Source organism: Cryptomeria japonica, chromosome 7 (genome assembly GCF_030272615.1).
Source record: "Cryptomeria japonica chromosome 7, Sugi_1.0, whole genome shotgun sequence".
NCBI classification, from domain to species: domain Eukaryota; kingdom Viridiplantae; phylum Streptophyta; class Pinopsida; order Cupressales; family Cupressaceae; genus Cryptomeria; species Cryptomeria japonica.
Genome location: NC_081411.1, coordinates 857727335 through 857743870, shown reverse-complemented (window position 1 = coordinate 857743870; position 16536 = coordinate 857727335). Strand labels below are relative to the sequence as shown.

Below are 16536 nucleotides of genomic sequence, written 5' to 3'. Positions count from 1 at the left end.
AACAATCAATGATAGACAATTATATATATTGAGCAAACTACCATGATAGTAATATAAGGAAGTACAAGGATGGAGAACAGTGATGAGGTCCTCCTCTAGGTAGACCACCTAATGGTAGTTGACCGATCATCCCATGAGGCCAAGGGGGTGTAGATAGAGTCCACTGCTCTTGGACTTTGAGGGGAAGGATGTCCAAGACACCCTATTGTATCTTTCCAAACACTATCATGGTTGATTATTGAATTAAGGGAATTCTAACCACAAGAGAAGGATAAGGATGGAAGTGATGAAGGGGAATGGTGATAGGATACCCTCACTAGGTAGACCACCACAAGGTAGTTGACCGATGGTCCCATGAGGCCAAGGGGACTCTGGCTCTCACTCCGCTATTGGGCCTAGCGTAGAGGGTCTCTTGGACACCTTATTGTTCCTCCTTACTCTCACTTTCTTATGGTTGAGTTTCGATAAGGAGTTGGACAAAAACTATGGTTAAGTAATGTTCCTAGCCCTAAGTATAGAGAATTTATGCTTAATTGTCTTTCTTAGAGAGATTCCTATTATTAATTATATAGATTTCAATGGTTTCCTAACCTATTGCAGGATCTCAATCAGGTATGCATCTAGTTCCATTTATTGTTTTACATGGAAATGGTGATTTAGGGCAAAAATTAGGGTTTTTACTAAAAACGGGCATTACAAAATGCTCATCGTTTCGGAAAATTTATTCATACTTGATGTTCTATGTTTTGTAAGTTCATTCTCATTTACTTTGTCTGTTAGGCAACAAACCATACCCAAGTAAACAATGGAGAGCCTATGGAGTGCCTCGTGACAGGCATGTAGAGGATGACACCCTAGGTTGAGATGAAAAACATCATTTTCCAAGAATCGCATAGTTATAGGACTGGAAGAGGTAGTATCTTTTCTTTAGGGCTAGCTACCCGAGGAAGAACCACTCAAACACCAAGTATAAAATTTGAAGTTTTTAAATCACATGCATCTTACAAGCTACAAATTTCAAATTTACAACTATTGATAATTTGATAAAATATGTTTAGACCTTGCTTTCTAACTCTTCGATATTTTATCTAGTAGATTCTTGGTGGATAGACTGGGGTGCAAATACCCCAAATCTCCAAATATTTTCCCTCAGCATTTTGCCAACCTTGTAATGCATCCAACTGTGAGCACAATTGAGCTTGTTTGAGGCCATCCACACAAAGAAGAACAAATTAGCTAAAAAAATCCCTCAATATGTAATGTCCCCTTCCTAGGTGACAGGCAGTTCAGTAAGGATTGACATATCATTGGGTCCCATAGGCCAATGGAGTGGAGTGGGGACCCATACTAAGGCTTGTGGAGTTGCATAGGGGTTTAATAAGCCATTTTGGAAGTTCAAAGGCAGTTCCTATTCTTTAGGAGGGATCCCTAATTTTTAGGGAATGACTAAGAGTTGGTTCTATGGTTCTAGGGTGTCTCGGTCCATTCTGGACGATTTGAGACTATCTCCTTTTTTTTAGGGAGGGCTCCTATTTTTTTAGGGAGGACTACCAATTGACTCGTTTTTCACTCGAAGGACTGGAGAGCGGAGCATGTGCCCTTACGTGCATTTTCAGTTGATTGGAGACAACCTCCTAACTTTTAGGAGAATCCTTATTTTCTAGGACAATGCCAGTTCACTTGCTATTTTCAGATATCACCAAGATGGCGCGGGCATCAACAGTTTTCAGTTTGGAGTCTAGGTGATAGATTTATAAATAAATTATTGTCTAGTTTGATTTAAATAAAAAATAAATTGATTTAATTAAGTCACTTTATATTATAATAAAGCCCCCACCCCCCCTTTGTGCCATGATTCCTAGGAGACATGAGTTAAGTTGTTTTTAAAAACAACTTAATTCTATTAATAAAAGGAGCCTAGGGGGGTCGTACATCTTGAGAGAGACATAAGGGAATGAAATACAGTTCATAAGAGGATGAAATAAAGTTTAATAAACTTTAATTAAATAAAGTCTTGCAACCCTAAAATCGAATTAGGGTTTGGAGTTGTTAAAAGACATGAGGAGGTTTCATTCATTCATTCTTGAATTCATTTTTGACATGAGAAGACAGAATTCAGAGCTGTGGAGGCAGAGATCGCAGCAGAGCTACAGTTTTTGGGGATGAAAACTCCCTTGAGCTTGATGATTGGACAAAAACACAACCATCCCTTGCAGAAGAGCATCACTTCCATCCATTAGAGGAAGAAAATCAGAGTTCCAGACCTATTTCAGATTAGTTTCAGAGATTATATTGCAGATCTGGGTCCTTTGGGCCGTTGTGGTCATCATCCATCAGCAGATCAGGGTATATCATGCTCCATTGACGCCATTGCTGGAGTTTTATAGCTTGGCGTGAGGAGTTTAGAAGAGAATTCAGGTCTGTAGCAGAGTGCAGTCCAGAGCACAAATCATATCAGCAGTCATCAGCCCATCCACAGTCCCTATCAGTGAACCAAACCCCTTTGCATGCACATGCAACATCCATATTTGGCGTTAGGGTTTTGTGAGCAGCATGGTAGGAGAAATCAGATATGTTTGTGGGCAGAAAATTCATCTCAGACCTCTGAATTGTGGATGTATGCTATCAGGGGTATGTAATCAGCCCTTGTCATTAATAAAAAAATACTTGTTTCAGTTATTAGTTCATTGTTTCTTCATTTCCAGCATTGTAGTTTACTTGCATTCAAATCACTAAGCTAAAAAAATCAGAAAACACAAAAACAAACAAATACAAATTCCTTCATTCGCTGGTCAAAGACAATCTGGAAACAAAAATCAGACTTACTAAAATCAGAAAAATTGGACCAGCTTTGGCTAGGGATACTTCACAATGACCTTGCCTTTGTGCAATACAACCTTTGCTTGCACATAAATGGATACAGGACAAGTAAGAGGATCCCATTGATTTGGATGAGATAGATCCTTATAGCGATTCGACAAGGTGGGTTGAGAAGCCTCCATTGTTTACTAAAGACAAAATTCTTAATTTTGAGAAGTAGGCATTGGAGAATGTGGGTGTAGTAAGAGATGTAGGATTGGATGATAGTGATGAGACTGAGGAGTTATTGTCCTCTATTGCTACGATGTTCGTCAAGCCATTACCTTCTATGCCAAGTAAGAAGCCACAGCAGACTCCAAGGATTAGAAGCTCAACCTCTCCCATAATTCTCACTAGATAAGGGAAGAGTTAGATGTAAAATGTTGTCTTTACTACTTTCATTTTGTCAGTTACATATTGTATGTAATGTTCCCTTTTTAGGAGACAGGCAGATTGAGCATGGTTGGCCTATTATCTGGGTTCTCGTAGGTCAGCAGAATGGTTAGGGGACTCACTCTGAGGGGCATAGAGCTTTGCAAGGGCTCTGTGAACTATTTTGAGCGTTTATACAACAGTTCCTACTTTTTAGGGAAGTCTCCTATTTTTAAGGGAGAACTAGCAATTGACTAGATGACCACCCAGGGGCCCACGGAGTAGAGCAAGAGCCTTTTGAGCAGTTTCTGGAATTTGAGTGAGGTTCTTATTTTTTAAGGCAAGTTCCTAATTTTTAGGAGGAACCGTCAGTTAGCCTACAAGACTCAGGTGGCATCAGTGACCACATTGCTTTAGACGGAATTCAGATTTGAGTCCCATATTGCATTTTATGAATAAATAAGGAAATATTTTAATATTTCCTAAGTTATGGATTTAAATAAATTATATTAAAGTGGTATTATAATCACTTTATAATAATATAAAGTATAATAAGTTGGCCCCTTTTTTCCTAGGCGTTTGAGGCATAAAATGTTGTAATAACAAGGGGAAAACATTATAATAATAAAATATAATGCCTAAGGGGTCAATTTTTAAAGGAAGACTTGTATTTTATTAAAAATAATAAAGTCAAATCATACAAACCCTAAAAGTGACGACCTAGGGTTTGGAGCTTTTTAAAAAGGCATAGATCATTTTGCATCATTATTATTCATTTGTTATTGATACTTTCTTCCTTGGAGATCTCTGCAACAACAAGCTTGGTTGAAATTTCAGGTTGGGAATAGAAACTCTCAATCTTCTGCAGTGTTTGGACGGAAACCCACACACTTGCAGCATTTAAGGATCCTATTTCAGGCCATTTGGGATCAATATTTGGAGGACATTTTACATTTATAGCAGGTCTGAGACAACATCAGCAGATTTGAACAAAATGAAGGACATTTCCACCAAAAAAGATGCCAAATAATGCTGGTCGTACCATTCCCACGAGGACCATACCATCCATACTTTGCCTGTGAAGCCAAATAAATAACTTGGAGGGTTTTAGGATCAGAATTTGTTTGAAATTCATTGTTAGGAGATAATAAAGACAGATCAGGCGTTCATTCAAAGAATTCATAGCATACTTGGACTACATCAGCATTTCATTGGGGAAAATTGGTTAATTCTGGAGATTTCTCCTGACAAGAATTAGAATATAAGTACCTAATCTATTATTTCTTCATTCAATTGTTTTTGGTAATTATATACTAAGAGAATAAAACACTTTGCAGAGATTTACAGCACTTGGGGGCTCCTGTATTGTCCAGTGCAGCACTCCCAGCATCAAAATAAGCTCATCTAGGCTAGCGTGAGATACCTGGTATGCCAATTTTGGCTCTGGATGCCTTAAAAAGTTATTTATTTAAATTTGTAATTTGCAGGTAATAAATTCAAAACTTTGAGTTTTCAAAACAGTCTATTGTTCTTTCACGTATTATATTCAATTTGTAATTCCTCATTGGCAAAATCAAGCAAAAACCCCAAAAACTGAAAAACATAAAAAATTCACCTAAAAAACAAACAAAAAAGCAAATTTGCTGGTCAAAGATTTGAAAGCAAACCAAAACCATCAGATTGGGCCGAATTCCTAGTTGGCATATTAAATTGTACCAGGCTATCAGCCATCAAGATTCCACATGCTGCTGCAATTTTGTACTCAGTTTGCATTCAAATCAATCAAATCCAAAAGAAAACACTTTTGTACTCATTTATGAACTCATTGGATACAACTTTTCATTGAATTTTTCAAAAAACATTGTGTTCCTAAAGAAATTTAAGTAATTTATTCAGTTGCTGAGTTTTTTGCCGAGTCTATGCATGTTTTTGCCAAGTCAAATTTTTTGGGCCTGCCAAATTTTTGCCAGGTCCGAGTTTTCCAACTATGATTTTATACAGTTACAATGAAATTATATGTATGCTACAGCTGTACTAAAATGCCTCCACCTATAACACATCTAAGTTTCAATATTTTATGCTTCCCACCGTATTGCCAATCTAATCTGAATTAGATGATACCAAACACACATGATTGTGCATAAAATTCTCGCAACTGCTAGTTCCAAAGCCCATCCATCTTTTTCAGCATTCAGAAATGTTCTTCCTTCACTTTACAAATTAGATTGATAACACTGCCACATTTAAAATGCTAAATTACATTCCTAATTTAATATTTTCGTATCTGGTTTTCAGGGACATTGTAATTGCACAAACATCCATATAAGATAAAAAATAAAAGTTTTGGAGTAATTAAATATTAACTAAGAAAAAATAAGCATTGTCATCTGCCACATTTTTATGCACCTTTGAAATATAGTTGTCCACTGGTCCATCTACACAGAATTTTAATGAGCTCTTGATCGCAAGTGAAGCTAGGTAAGCCAAGACACCATTTTGTGATTGGATACACTGCAAAACACCATCCAAATAATGTACCAAAACTTAACATTTTCTAAACTAACACAAGAAAATGATATTTTCATAAGAAAATTTGACAATATGTTTGCATAAGCTTGAGGGTTATACTATTTAGATGTTTATTTCATGTTCAGATTTATGGGGTGCTACCTCCCCCTGCCACAAATATCAATTATATCTTCAACTGAGATTTAATTCTAAAATATGATTTTATTTGCTAGCTCTACATGCTGACTTGTTATCTCTGTTTCATGTCCCGAGCATAGCATAGCGTTTTCTCATTTTTTTAAATTAAAAACAACAGTTACATTAAAAGAAAAATGGAAGCTTTTTATGGAAGATATAACCATTACTCAATAAGTTGAGAGGTGTATATAGCTTGCCAAACTTACAAAATTTGGAAAAAAGAAAATAAGCTAAGTTGCCGGTTCGGGTTCGGGTTCCGGTTCGGGTTCGAAGAACCGGGTACGCCTGTACGGCAAAATTTTGAAAAGGGGTTTGGGTTCGTTTAGGTTCGTTAGTACAAAAACATGTAAATATATATATATATATATATCAAAGCCTATAAGCATGAATTAAAATATGCATGTCACATAGCATCATATGAACAACAAAACAAACATAAACTTGTAATCATAGCATCATGATCATACCATAATTGATAATAGCATCATATACATCAAGTTTAATATCAAAATGACAAAATATTCAAGTATCATTGTTTCAACTTTCAACAATATAAACTTAAAAGTTTAATCATCAAATGGATCATCTAATTCTTCATCCTCCTCCTCCTCCTCCTCCTCATCCTCATTGACATTGACATTACATGAGCCAATGCCACTTGCACTTGCACTATAAGTTGGCTCAATTTCCGAGTCATCAAGTGTCAATGCAAGAAGCTGAGAACCAGGAGCATCCAAATCAGTATGCTCTGGCTCTATATCCCACATCTTTGTTTCCCCTTGTGTGTAGTCATGTTGTTTGTGTGAAAGAAGACGTAGGTTGGAATGCACATATACTAAATTCTCCGTTCTTTTTGATAGCAGCCTATTGCGCTTTACTGAGTGGATGAAAGAGTATGTGCTCCAATTTCTTTCTGAAGCAGATGAACTAGCAACCTATGAAGACAAAGTAAACAATTAAAGTTATACATTAATAAAAATAAAATTACTAGCAACCTATGAAGACAAAGTAAACTATAAATAAACTAAAACTTGTAAATTAAAAATTTTAATTAATTAAACTTACTTGTGATAAAACTTTTATAGCGAGGGGTTGTAGGTGTTGGAAGCATGTGCCATGGAAGTACCACCAGCTATGAGCATCTTTCTTGGATCTATGACGAAGTGCATCAACACTTAGACCATTCCCATTTGCGAATTCTATGAACTCATTTGTAACAACATCTCGCAAATCATCATCGGGATATAGTCTAAGAAATGCTGCCTTATACCCATCAGATACTTCTAGATCTCTCCATGGTGGAATCCTTCCTGGTTTATCAAGAAACTGATTGCTATAGTACTTAGGTGTCAAGGCATAGGCAAGAAGGTGCAAAGGAGTGGTCATCTTATTCCACCTCTCTACAATAATTAATTCCAGTTCTTTGAAGAATTTCTCCTGAGGATCATTCTCTTTTTCATTTATAGTGAACTTTATTTTTTCAAGCATTGAATCAATGCCATCATAAATCTCACCTATGCAAGGCCTATCCATGTCTGTATAGCGAATCATGCTCATGATGGGCTCAGTGATAGTTAGGAGATATGTAACAAGATCCCACCATTTCTCATCCAATATTCTATCCCTAATTTTTCCTGCCCTCTCAGTGCTACTTTGCTTCCATACAGTCCAATTGGTGCTGATCACCATATTGCATAGTGCCACTCTAACTTTCACAAGTCGTCTTAAGACGATTGTGTTTGATGCAAAAGGGGTCTCAGCAACCTATAACACAAATTAATGCCAAATTATTAAAAAATAAAGCCAAACTTTAAAGAAGAATACACAATATAGCTTACACAATGATATTATTAACATTGAAAATTCAAAAAAATCAGAAAATGTAAAATTAAATTACTATTTCACTTACCTTCAATAGCTCCAAATTCGAATAGGTTCTAAAAATCCCTTGAGACATGTGGTGGTTTGTGATGAACATCTGGATGTCCTCAGCCTCTGCATACACATCTCTGATCCATTTTATTTTTTGCCCAATCCTTTGTAGCATAAGATTGAGTGAATGTACCGCACAAGGTGTCCAAAAGATGTGATCATAGCGTTGCTCAACCAACAAACCAGCAGCTCTACAATTTTTTGCATTGTCCGTTATGACTTGGACAACATTGCGGGGTCCCACAGACTCAATGGCAGAGATGAGAATTTCTGCAATAAATTCGCCATCTTTTATTTGGCCCTCACAATCCACAGCTCTCAAAAACATTGCCCCTTTAGGGGACACCGCTATGACATTGATCAAGGGACGGTTTTTAGCATCTTTCCACCCATCTGAAACAATTGTTACACCTGTCTCAACCCACGAATCCCTTATGGGTTTCAATGCATCTTCAACCCTCTTCACCTCTTTCTCCAATAATGTTCCACGTACCTTGTCATAACCGGGGCCCTTATACCCTCTTGGTGCCTCATTAACACTTTTTATCATTTGCTTCCAATATGGGGAGCGAACAACATTGAATGACAAACCATTTGCATAAATGCACCTTACTATATCTTGATCAGCATTGTCTCTACTCTCATTTTGGAATGCGGTTTCTAAAGGCCCTTTTGTTCTTTTACGTGTCAAGGGTGGTTCACTTTGAGGTTCATTTGTGGCAAAGAAGGGGTGGTCTTCTACTACAATACTGGGATTAGAAGGGCCTTGCATTCCCCTTATTTTCTTTGATGCGGTTTGGTTCAATCTACGGGCTTCCCTCTCTTCTGCCGCCTCATGCTCCCTAATATATTTCATCACTATCTCATCTGGTATAGGTTTACCATTTTTGCCAGGGCATTTTTTGATGCCTCTTCCTTTTATTCCACACAAATGGCCTACCACTCGATAATATGAACTATTACGTTCAATATCACATCCATGGCATTTCCAACGGAATCCCCCACCTCCCGGAAGTTGTTTTATAATGTCCACATATTTCCATAAGGGAGAATTTGGATCATTTCTTTGTTTTGCAATTACTTGTTCATTGCCAATGGAGGAAGATGTAGATGCCATTCTAGTTCCTATGGCAAGAAATAAAATAAACATATTCAAAAACAAAAACTAAATAATGAAAAAAAATTCAAGTTTCATGTTTGACAATTTGTGAAACAAAAATAGTTGGAAAAAAATGTTTAAAAACCTACCTCTTGCTGCCAATGGAAGCTTGAAAATGTATGGAAATGATGCTGCAACACTTGTTGAAGCTTCTAAAATCAGTCTTCAACTCCTCCTCTTTGATCTTGGAAGCCAAATTTTGTTCAACCTCTCTTCAACCTGCTCTCATAAAAAATTTGTTTGCAACACAAATGAGGTGAAATGTGTCAATAAGATGTTTTAGAAGTGTTTTTTAGGTTATAATTTTCGCTTTTTTAAAGGCGGAATTGAAAAAAAAAAAAAATTGGTTTGTTTTTTAACTTATTGGGCCGCCCAGCCACGCGGGTTCGACTGGGTCCGCCCGGGTTCGACTGGGTTCGACCCCGGGTTCGACTGGGTTCGACCCGGGTCGAACCCACCCTGGGTTTTACGAACCCTGGTCGAACCCCGGTCGAACCGGACCCGTACCACGGACCCGGTCGAACCCGGACCCGTACCAGGGCTTCCCAGGGGCGAACCCTGCAACTTAGAAAATAAGTGATCCAAAGGAGCATGACAGATAAAAAATAAGTTTCCTATATACCCTGAAGAAAAGGGAATACAATTAGATTTGCAAAACAAATTACAGTAAGACATACAAAAAAGAAACTTAAACACTAATACTCTCCTATGGTTTCCTCTATTATTCTGTATGGACCATTTGTGTTTGTGCCATTTTCCAACTTGAGGAGGCAGCCTTTCAATTGGCTTGAAAAGGCTTTTCAAAGAGTGCTGGAGGGAGATGCTTGCTTCCAAGTCTCTTCACAGTCACTTTTTCCATCACTTCCTAAAATTATTGCTTTCTCTTTTCAAAGATTAGACTGGATCCAATCGCCTCTATTCAAATTAATAAATTATAGGGGTGAAGGAGAGGTAATCAACATGATCAACAAACTTTTCAATGCCCTTTAGCAGCCAGCAAATACAGCCAGATTGTCGGTGCAACAAGTTGACTGTGATATTCATAAGACTATCAGAGGCATCTCTATCCCTGGATTGAATCTATTGACATAGTGAGCCGCAAAATTGCGGCATAAGTGTTGGATCACTATGAAGTGGGTAGTTATGGTAACCCCTATACTTATTTAGAACATTGGGAGCAGCAGTATTTATAAGTGATAAAGTCCTGACAATGAGAGCTTGGAATAACTCTCCAAGTTTCAACACCTACGTGGGCTACACATGCTCCCCAGGGGTCCTGAAAGTGTGAAGCTCAAAAGAAATGTTAGTATGGGATCTACAATTAATCTACAGTTAGCAATATTACCTAATGCTTGGAAGAAAAGTTTGAGCTATGGAGTTACTGCTGTAGCTACCTCCTCCTCATCAGAATTGATATGTTGATTGTGATTGTTGGCATGACAAGGTTTGGGGAAAGAAAGTGTACAAGTGTGATTTTTCTCTATAAAGCTGTATTGACATGCCATCAGTAATACTTGTCACTATCAAGATTTTCCTTAATCTTTAGAATAAGCTAGCAGGACATCATTATTTCATCTAAACTATCTTGTTTGGTCAATGGATGGAGACACTAGGCATTGCACAGAAAGAGATTCTGTTGATATGAGATGTTCTTCTGGCATTAAAGTTGATATTCCTGTTGATCTTATCATATCACCACAAAACTTCACTTTTTTAGACACAAAAAGTCCCAACGTAATTTGGACTAGGGTGGAGACCTAATGACTTTGTTTCTCACATTGATAGATATTGTTTACTTAATTAAATGTTATGATTCAACGGTTTTGATTTCTCATTTTACTTTGCAGTTGAATTAATATGATTATAATTATAACTAACCAACTACTAATTTTCATTTGGTGAACTTTGCGTGACGAACATTGGCTTGTCTTGAGAGCGGTGTTGTCCTCAATTTTTTATTTCAAAATTGATTTCAAAAATTGGACTATCACATGGAAATTTTTATTAAAAAATGAAAAAATTTACTCTATGGCACGCTTCCCGAGGTAGAAATTCGTCCCATCCTTGGACTGGATCGATTGTTGATCCATCCCCAAGCTACGTTTCGAATTTCGTCAAGTTTCGAGTCCGTTTGTTATGTTTTTGCTTCAATGTAGGGGAATTTTTCGATAATTACCAGTAACTGGTAATTTGTTTTTCAAAACCCCCTTGAAGCTTTTGGTCTTGTAGGGGAATTTTTCTCCAATTACAAGTTTTTGGAAACTGGTTAAAATTACTTGTAATGGGGAAATAGAATTCCCTTTACAAGTGATTTTACTTAAAACATGTAAAGGGATTTTATAAGTCATAAAAACATGTAAAGGGGTTTTAAAAACCCATTTACAAGTTTTACAAAATACTTAAGTCATTCTACTAGTATTTCTAAAACCCAACTTGTATTTCCATTTCTAAAACCCGAAATTTCTCCCATGCCTTTGCAAATTGATTTGGGTTCGAATTTTTTGGAAGAAAGATAGGGATTCTTTCCAAAGGCGGATTTGCTGCAACTTTGAAGGATTCAAACCCTTGTTCTACGCATCTATCAAACTGATTTTCGCCATTTGTCTTCTTTAACGTTTTTTTTTTCTGAATCATGCATTGGTGTCATTTGCCACAGTTTGGAGGTTCGAATCTGCTCTTTCCTAAGGCGTTTTTGATTTAATCATAAATGCGTTGGATTTCAAGCTGCATTCGAACCGTTTTGTGCGCATTTTGGGGAATCAATTTGCAAAAACGCCCTAAAAACCAGTCACATTTTTTGCAAGTTTCCCACCATTTTCATTCAAGGTATGCTTTCAATTCTAAATCGTTTTTGCTTCCTCTTGTATTTAATGATGAATCAAATCATTTTCGAACTACTTCCTTGGCATTTTTCATGGCATTTTTATAGCGAATCGGTTTTTCTTTGGTCACCATGCGTGGCTAAGTTTCTTCCTTTGTTTAATTTCTATTTAAAGGGTTTCATCTTCTATGTCTGGTTGACTCTACAAGCTTGGATCTCTCCTCATCTTTGCAAGGTAATTTTTTTATTTTATTTCTTTCTTGTTTCTTTCCTTGCAATTTCCTTGTTTAAGTTTTGGTTTTGTTCATGTTCATATTGGGTTTATGAGAGGAAATTCCCCATTTTACAAAGAAATTTGTAAAGTAAAAGTTATTCCTCCCCATTGAAAATTCTCCTTCTTTACTTGCATTCGGGTTTTAGAAACCCGATTGCAAATAAGAGGAAAATATGTGTTCTTCCCTTTTTGGAGAAAGACTTAACCTTCTTTGATCCAAAAGATCAAGTTTCAAAACAAGAAAAATGTGTTCTTCCAAAATGTGTTCTTCCAAATTTGTTCTTCCCAATTTGCAAAGAAATTTGCAAGTGTGAAAAGTTCTACCTCAAGATGCCTTCTTCCCTTTTTGGACAAAGACTTAACCTTCTTTAGTCCAAAAATCAAGTTTCAATAAAAAAAAAAATCAAGTTCTTCCCAATTTCGGGTTTTGAAATCCGGATTGCAAGTTGAAAGTCCTTCCCATTTTGGCATGACAAAATCCAAGTGATCTTCCCGAAATTCATTTTTACTTATCCACTTCCAATTCCCTCATCCGTACTTATCATCTTCATCATTTCCCGCATACCTAAATACTTTTTCCGTCCATTCCTTTGATTTTCAGTTTGTAACTAAGTTTGCATTTGGATTTAGAAAACCAATTGCAAATGTGTTCTTCCCAACTTCCAAACTGAAAATTCATTCTCCTTCAATTCAATCATGCTTCGTAAGTATAATTGCATTCGGAATTTAAAATCCGATTGCACGTTTGTACTTCCCTCTTGTGTACTTACGAAACATGTTTCAAAACCCGAAATAAGTCAAAAGCTTATTTTTCCACCTCTTATATCTCCTCTCACAAAGCCAAAATACGAAAGTTGAACTTTCTCATTTGGAGGAGTGAAGATGTCTAAAGATAGTAACTTTGATATTGCCTTGATACTCATGGATTTACATTGCAGCATTCCCGGTTGTTTCCAGATGACAGATGTATCATCATCTCCCACTCCAAAAAAGATGAAATACAGGTATGATAAATACCAGAATGAAGTTCCGCAATCACAGATCTCCTCCTCCCTTGATCATATCAAGGATACTGAGATAGGGCATGTTGACATGACCGAATTCATACAAAGCATTGAAGATCCGAAGGAGGGGGATATGCAACGGTTGCTGGACAGCCATATCCATCATGCCGCATCCTTTCCAGTTGCTGCCCTAGAACCAGAATTTATTCTAGCATGTGCTCATCATTTTGACAAAGAGTCACGAGTCATTAGAAATGATGATGGGGAAGTGATCATTCGCCTGGATGCAGAAGCTATAGAGAGGGTTTTCAAAATACCTTCCGAAACCATTTATATAGAGATCTCCAAGCAAAGTGCAGCTGAATACTTTGCCAAAAGGGAGAAAGACTGTAAGCGTCATATCAACAAATGGATTCATGAACCTCGCACTGCGCTTACCAGATGGGCAAAGTTATATTGGTCTGATTTCAAGAATGAGATCGGTGATACTATTACTCTTCTTAGCCGTATGATGGGATTGGAGCATTCCAATGTTTTTGAACCTTGGATGTACCAATTTATTATGTTAGTAAGGCAGTCTCAGCACATCTGTTGGGGTGAAATCATCAGTGATGCTTTGTGTGAACAACTTGCAGTTGTCCCTACTACCTTCACCTTCTACATGAATTCATATCTCATGTATATTGCCGCGTCACTTAGACATTTCCCAGGTCTTTCCACCAAGGGTGACCGCATGCTTGTACCGGTTTGGGAATACTATGATCAGTTACCTCTAAAATCAAGTAGGTCTCATTTCAGAAGGGTTCAGGACGCTTTCTTTGGTCATTATTTGTGTCAATTTGACAAGAACCTGAAGAACAAAAGAGTCTCAGATGAAGCATGGGAAAAGGTGAAAGAATATGGTTGTTTGTTTCTCCAATTTCCAACTTTTACCTACATGAGAGTTGGGTGTTATGGCGGGCAGCCTTACATGCTCCCACAGTACCCAACAGACAAGATTATTCTCATGGAATTGGGAAGGCAGATCATGGTTGTGCATACACACCAGTCAGTTAAGCACAAGGTTGGCATGGGTATTTCTTCCAACAACCCACTGAAGATTGGTCAATATTCTCTAATGACTTCAATCAAGGCCAGGGCTATGGAGACTGAGTTGCAGGAAATCAGACTCAAAAGATTCAAACCTAGAGCTGATTTCGATTACCGAGGCATGAAAGAGAAGATCAAGAAGACCTTCATCAATGTACACCGGATAGAAGATATCTGGGCTGACCTTCGTACCGAAAAGGAGATTCGCAAGATGGATTACTGCCGACTCACTGCAGAACAGATTGTGGATCTAAACCTCGCGAACATGCCACAAGGTATGATTGATGATGGTAACGTTCTTGATCCTGAGTTTGTCAATCAGAATGTTGATGAGGCTCCGCTTCCTTCTATCCACTGGTCTCACAAGGAAGGCACTTCTATCATGGATAGATTTCAGTCAGTTCTTGCCAATACCAATAACTGGCTTAAGAATAATGGTGTCAAGCTCATTAAGATTAAGGTGGGGAAAGAAGATGATTCTACAGGTCCTCTTGGGCGGAAGTCTGAAATTCAACTAGACAACAAAGAAGGTGCATCCTCTTCTAGTACGAGGATTAAATTGCGAGTCAGCCGTGCAATGGTGCTTCCTCCTCAGGAAATAACAGTTCAAGGCAAGGAGAAGCCACAGTTGAAAATTCATGTGATTGATCCTGAAGCTTCAGAGGAAGAAACTCAATCTGATAATGCCCCTCAGTAACTTTCTACAGAGTCTCCACATAATTCTCTTTCTTCATTTCCTACTGAGGTACCCATGTTTCCTCCTGTGATAGATGTCAGCTCTCAATCTGCCCCTTCAGTTTCGGAATCTCCACAGAACGTCCTCCCACTTTCAGCAGCAGAACCATCTCAAGGCCATCCTCAGGAAAATTTGTTGAATATCTTTTTGGAAGATCCTTCATATGTACCTGTGTCTGATATTGATACTTCTATGACCTGTTTTGATGAGTTCATGACATCTTGATCACATCCTGTCGTCACTCAGCAGACTATGGTGGCTATTCAGACAGACACTTCTCCCAAGGTCACCACTGTTATTCAAACAGAAACTGCTTCTCCCTCTATCCCAGAATCAGAGTTAATGGCTTTACCTCCATGGCTCAGTTCTTTTACTGCAAAGAGGAAGAAGCAGGTGATATCACCTGATCCCTTCGACTACCAACAGTTGAAACAATCAAAACCTAAAGCTGTTAAGAAGGCAAAGACAGTTTCAAGGGTGATCGTTGATGAAAACCGGATGAGAGTGGCAGAGATTGCTGAACCAATATCAGATAAACCAGTTGAAGAAATGCAAGCAGCTGATTATCGGATCACCAAAGTTCAACTGGGTAAGCAGACTCATGAGGTTGTCAAGCACGATGCTCAACAAACAGTGGCTACATTGGTACAACTATATGATGAGGTGTTGACCAAGAAAGATCAACTAGAAGTAGAGAATCAAAGACTCGTCGCAGCTATCCAAAGTATTACTCAACCTTCAAGTGGAGAAGGCCAAGTACCTATTTCTTCCAGGGTCAGTGAACCAATCCAAGGTATCGAGAGAGCCGCCCAAAAGGTTCAAGCCTTAGACACCTGGGTTGATCAACTGCATGACTTATGTTCACAAGTCATAAGACAGGTATTTGAAATGATGGTTAAATTGGAGATCATTGAACATAAGTTGAATCAAATCTTGGGTGCTTTCAAGCTAAATTTGGAAAAGGTTGAGGGAAATTTAGTTTCTTGGTGAAAGATGCCTCAATATCAGTTGGGCGTTCTTCAGGTGCATGAAGTAATTCCTTCCAGAGTCACGTACATTGAATATGAGGAACTCCTGGAGAACAAATCTCTTGTTCTCAAATCACTCATCGAAGAAATTGATGAAACCTTAAAGTTGCGTGAAGCAGTCTTTCAAGATGTAACCTCCCATTGCAAAAAGGCATCCTGCGACATTTTAAATCAGAATGATGAGCTGCTGCCCGAGGAAGAAGTTCTTGCAGACCTGCAACTCAAGATTCATGATGAATGGAGAAGTGATCAATTCTCAGTCGCTTCCATTCAAATATTGATTAAGTATCAAACTGGGTTGCAGGAAATCCGGTCAGCATTGGAAAATGGGAATTCCACGCTATGCCAATGCCATGATGTCATCGTAAAAACTAGGGTGGTGGCTATGAACACTCATGAACCAGATCCTGATGAATTGCAGAAGTTATTCAGAAGTTCGATTTGTTCGTATCTTCAAGAGTTGCAACTTAAGTGTTTATAACACTTGTTGTAAATTTTAAAAATTGTAATTTCAGAATTGTAGTTTCCCTTTCGGCAAGTTGTCATCACTTGCATT

General features: G+C 37.8%; 1 protein-coding gene across 4 annotated transcripts in view; it reads right to left on the bottom strand.

Moving 5' to 3' along the window:
- Positions 1-16536, bottom strand: part of LOC131047061 (uncharacterized) — a 235973-nt gene that overhangs the window by 116366 nt on the left and 103071 nt on the right. For all 4 annotated transcript variants that reach the window (XM_057980882.2, XM_057980884.2, XM_057980885.2 and 1 more), the window contains one exon: positions 5638-5742. In XM_057980882.2, coding sequence (XP_057836865.1) covers positions 5638-5742 — 105 coding nt within the window. The remainder of the gene's footprint in view (positions 1-5637; positions 5743-16536) is intronic.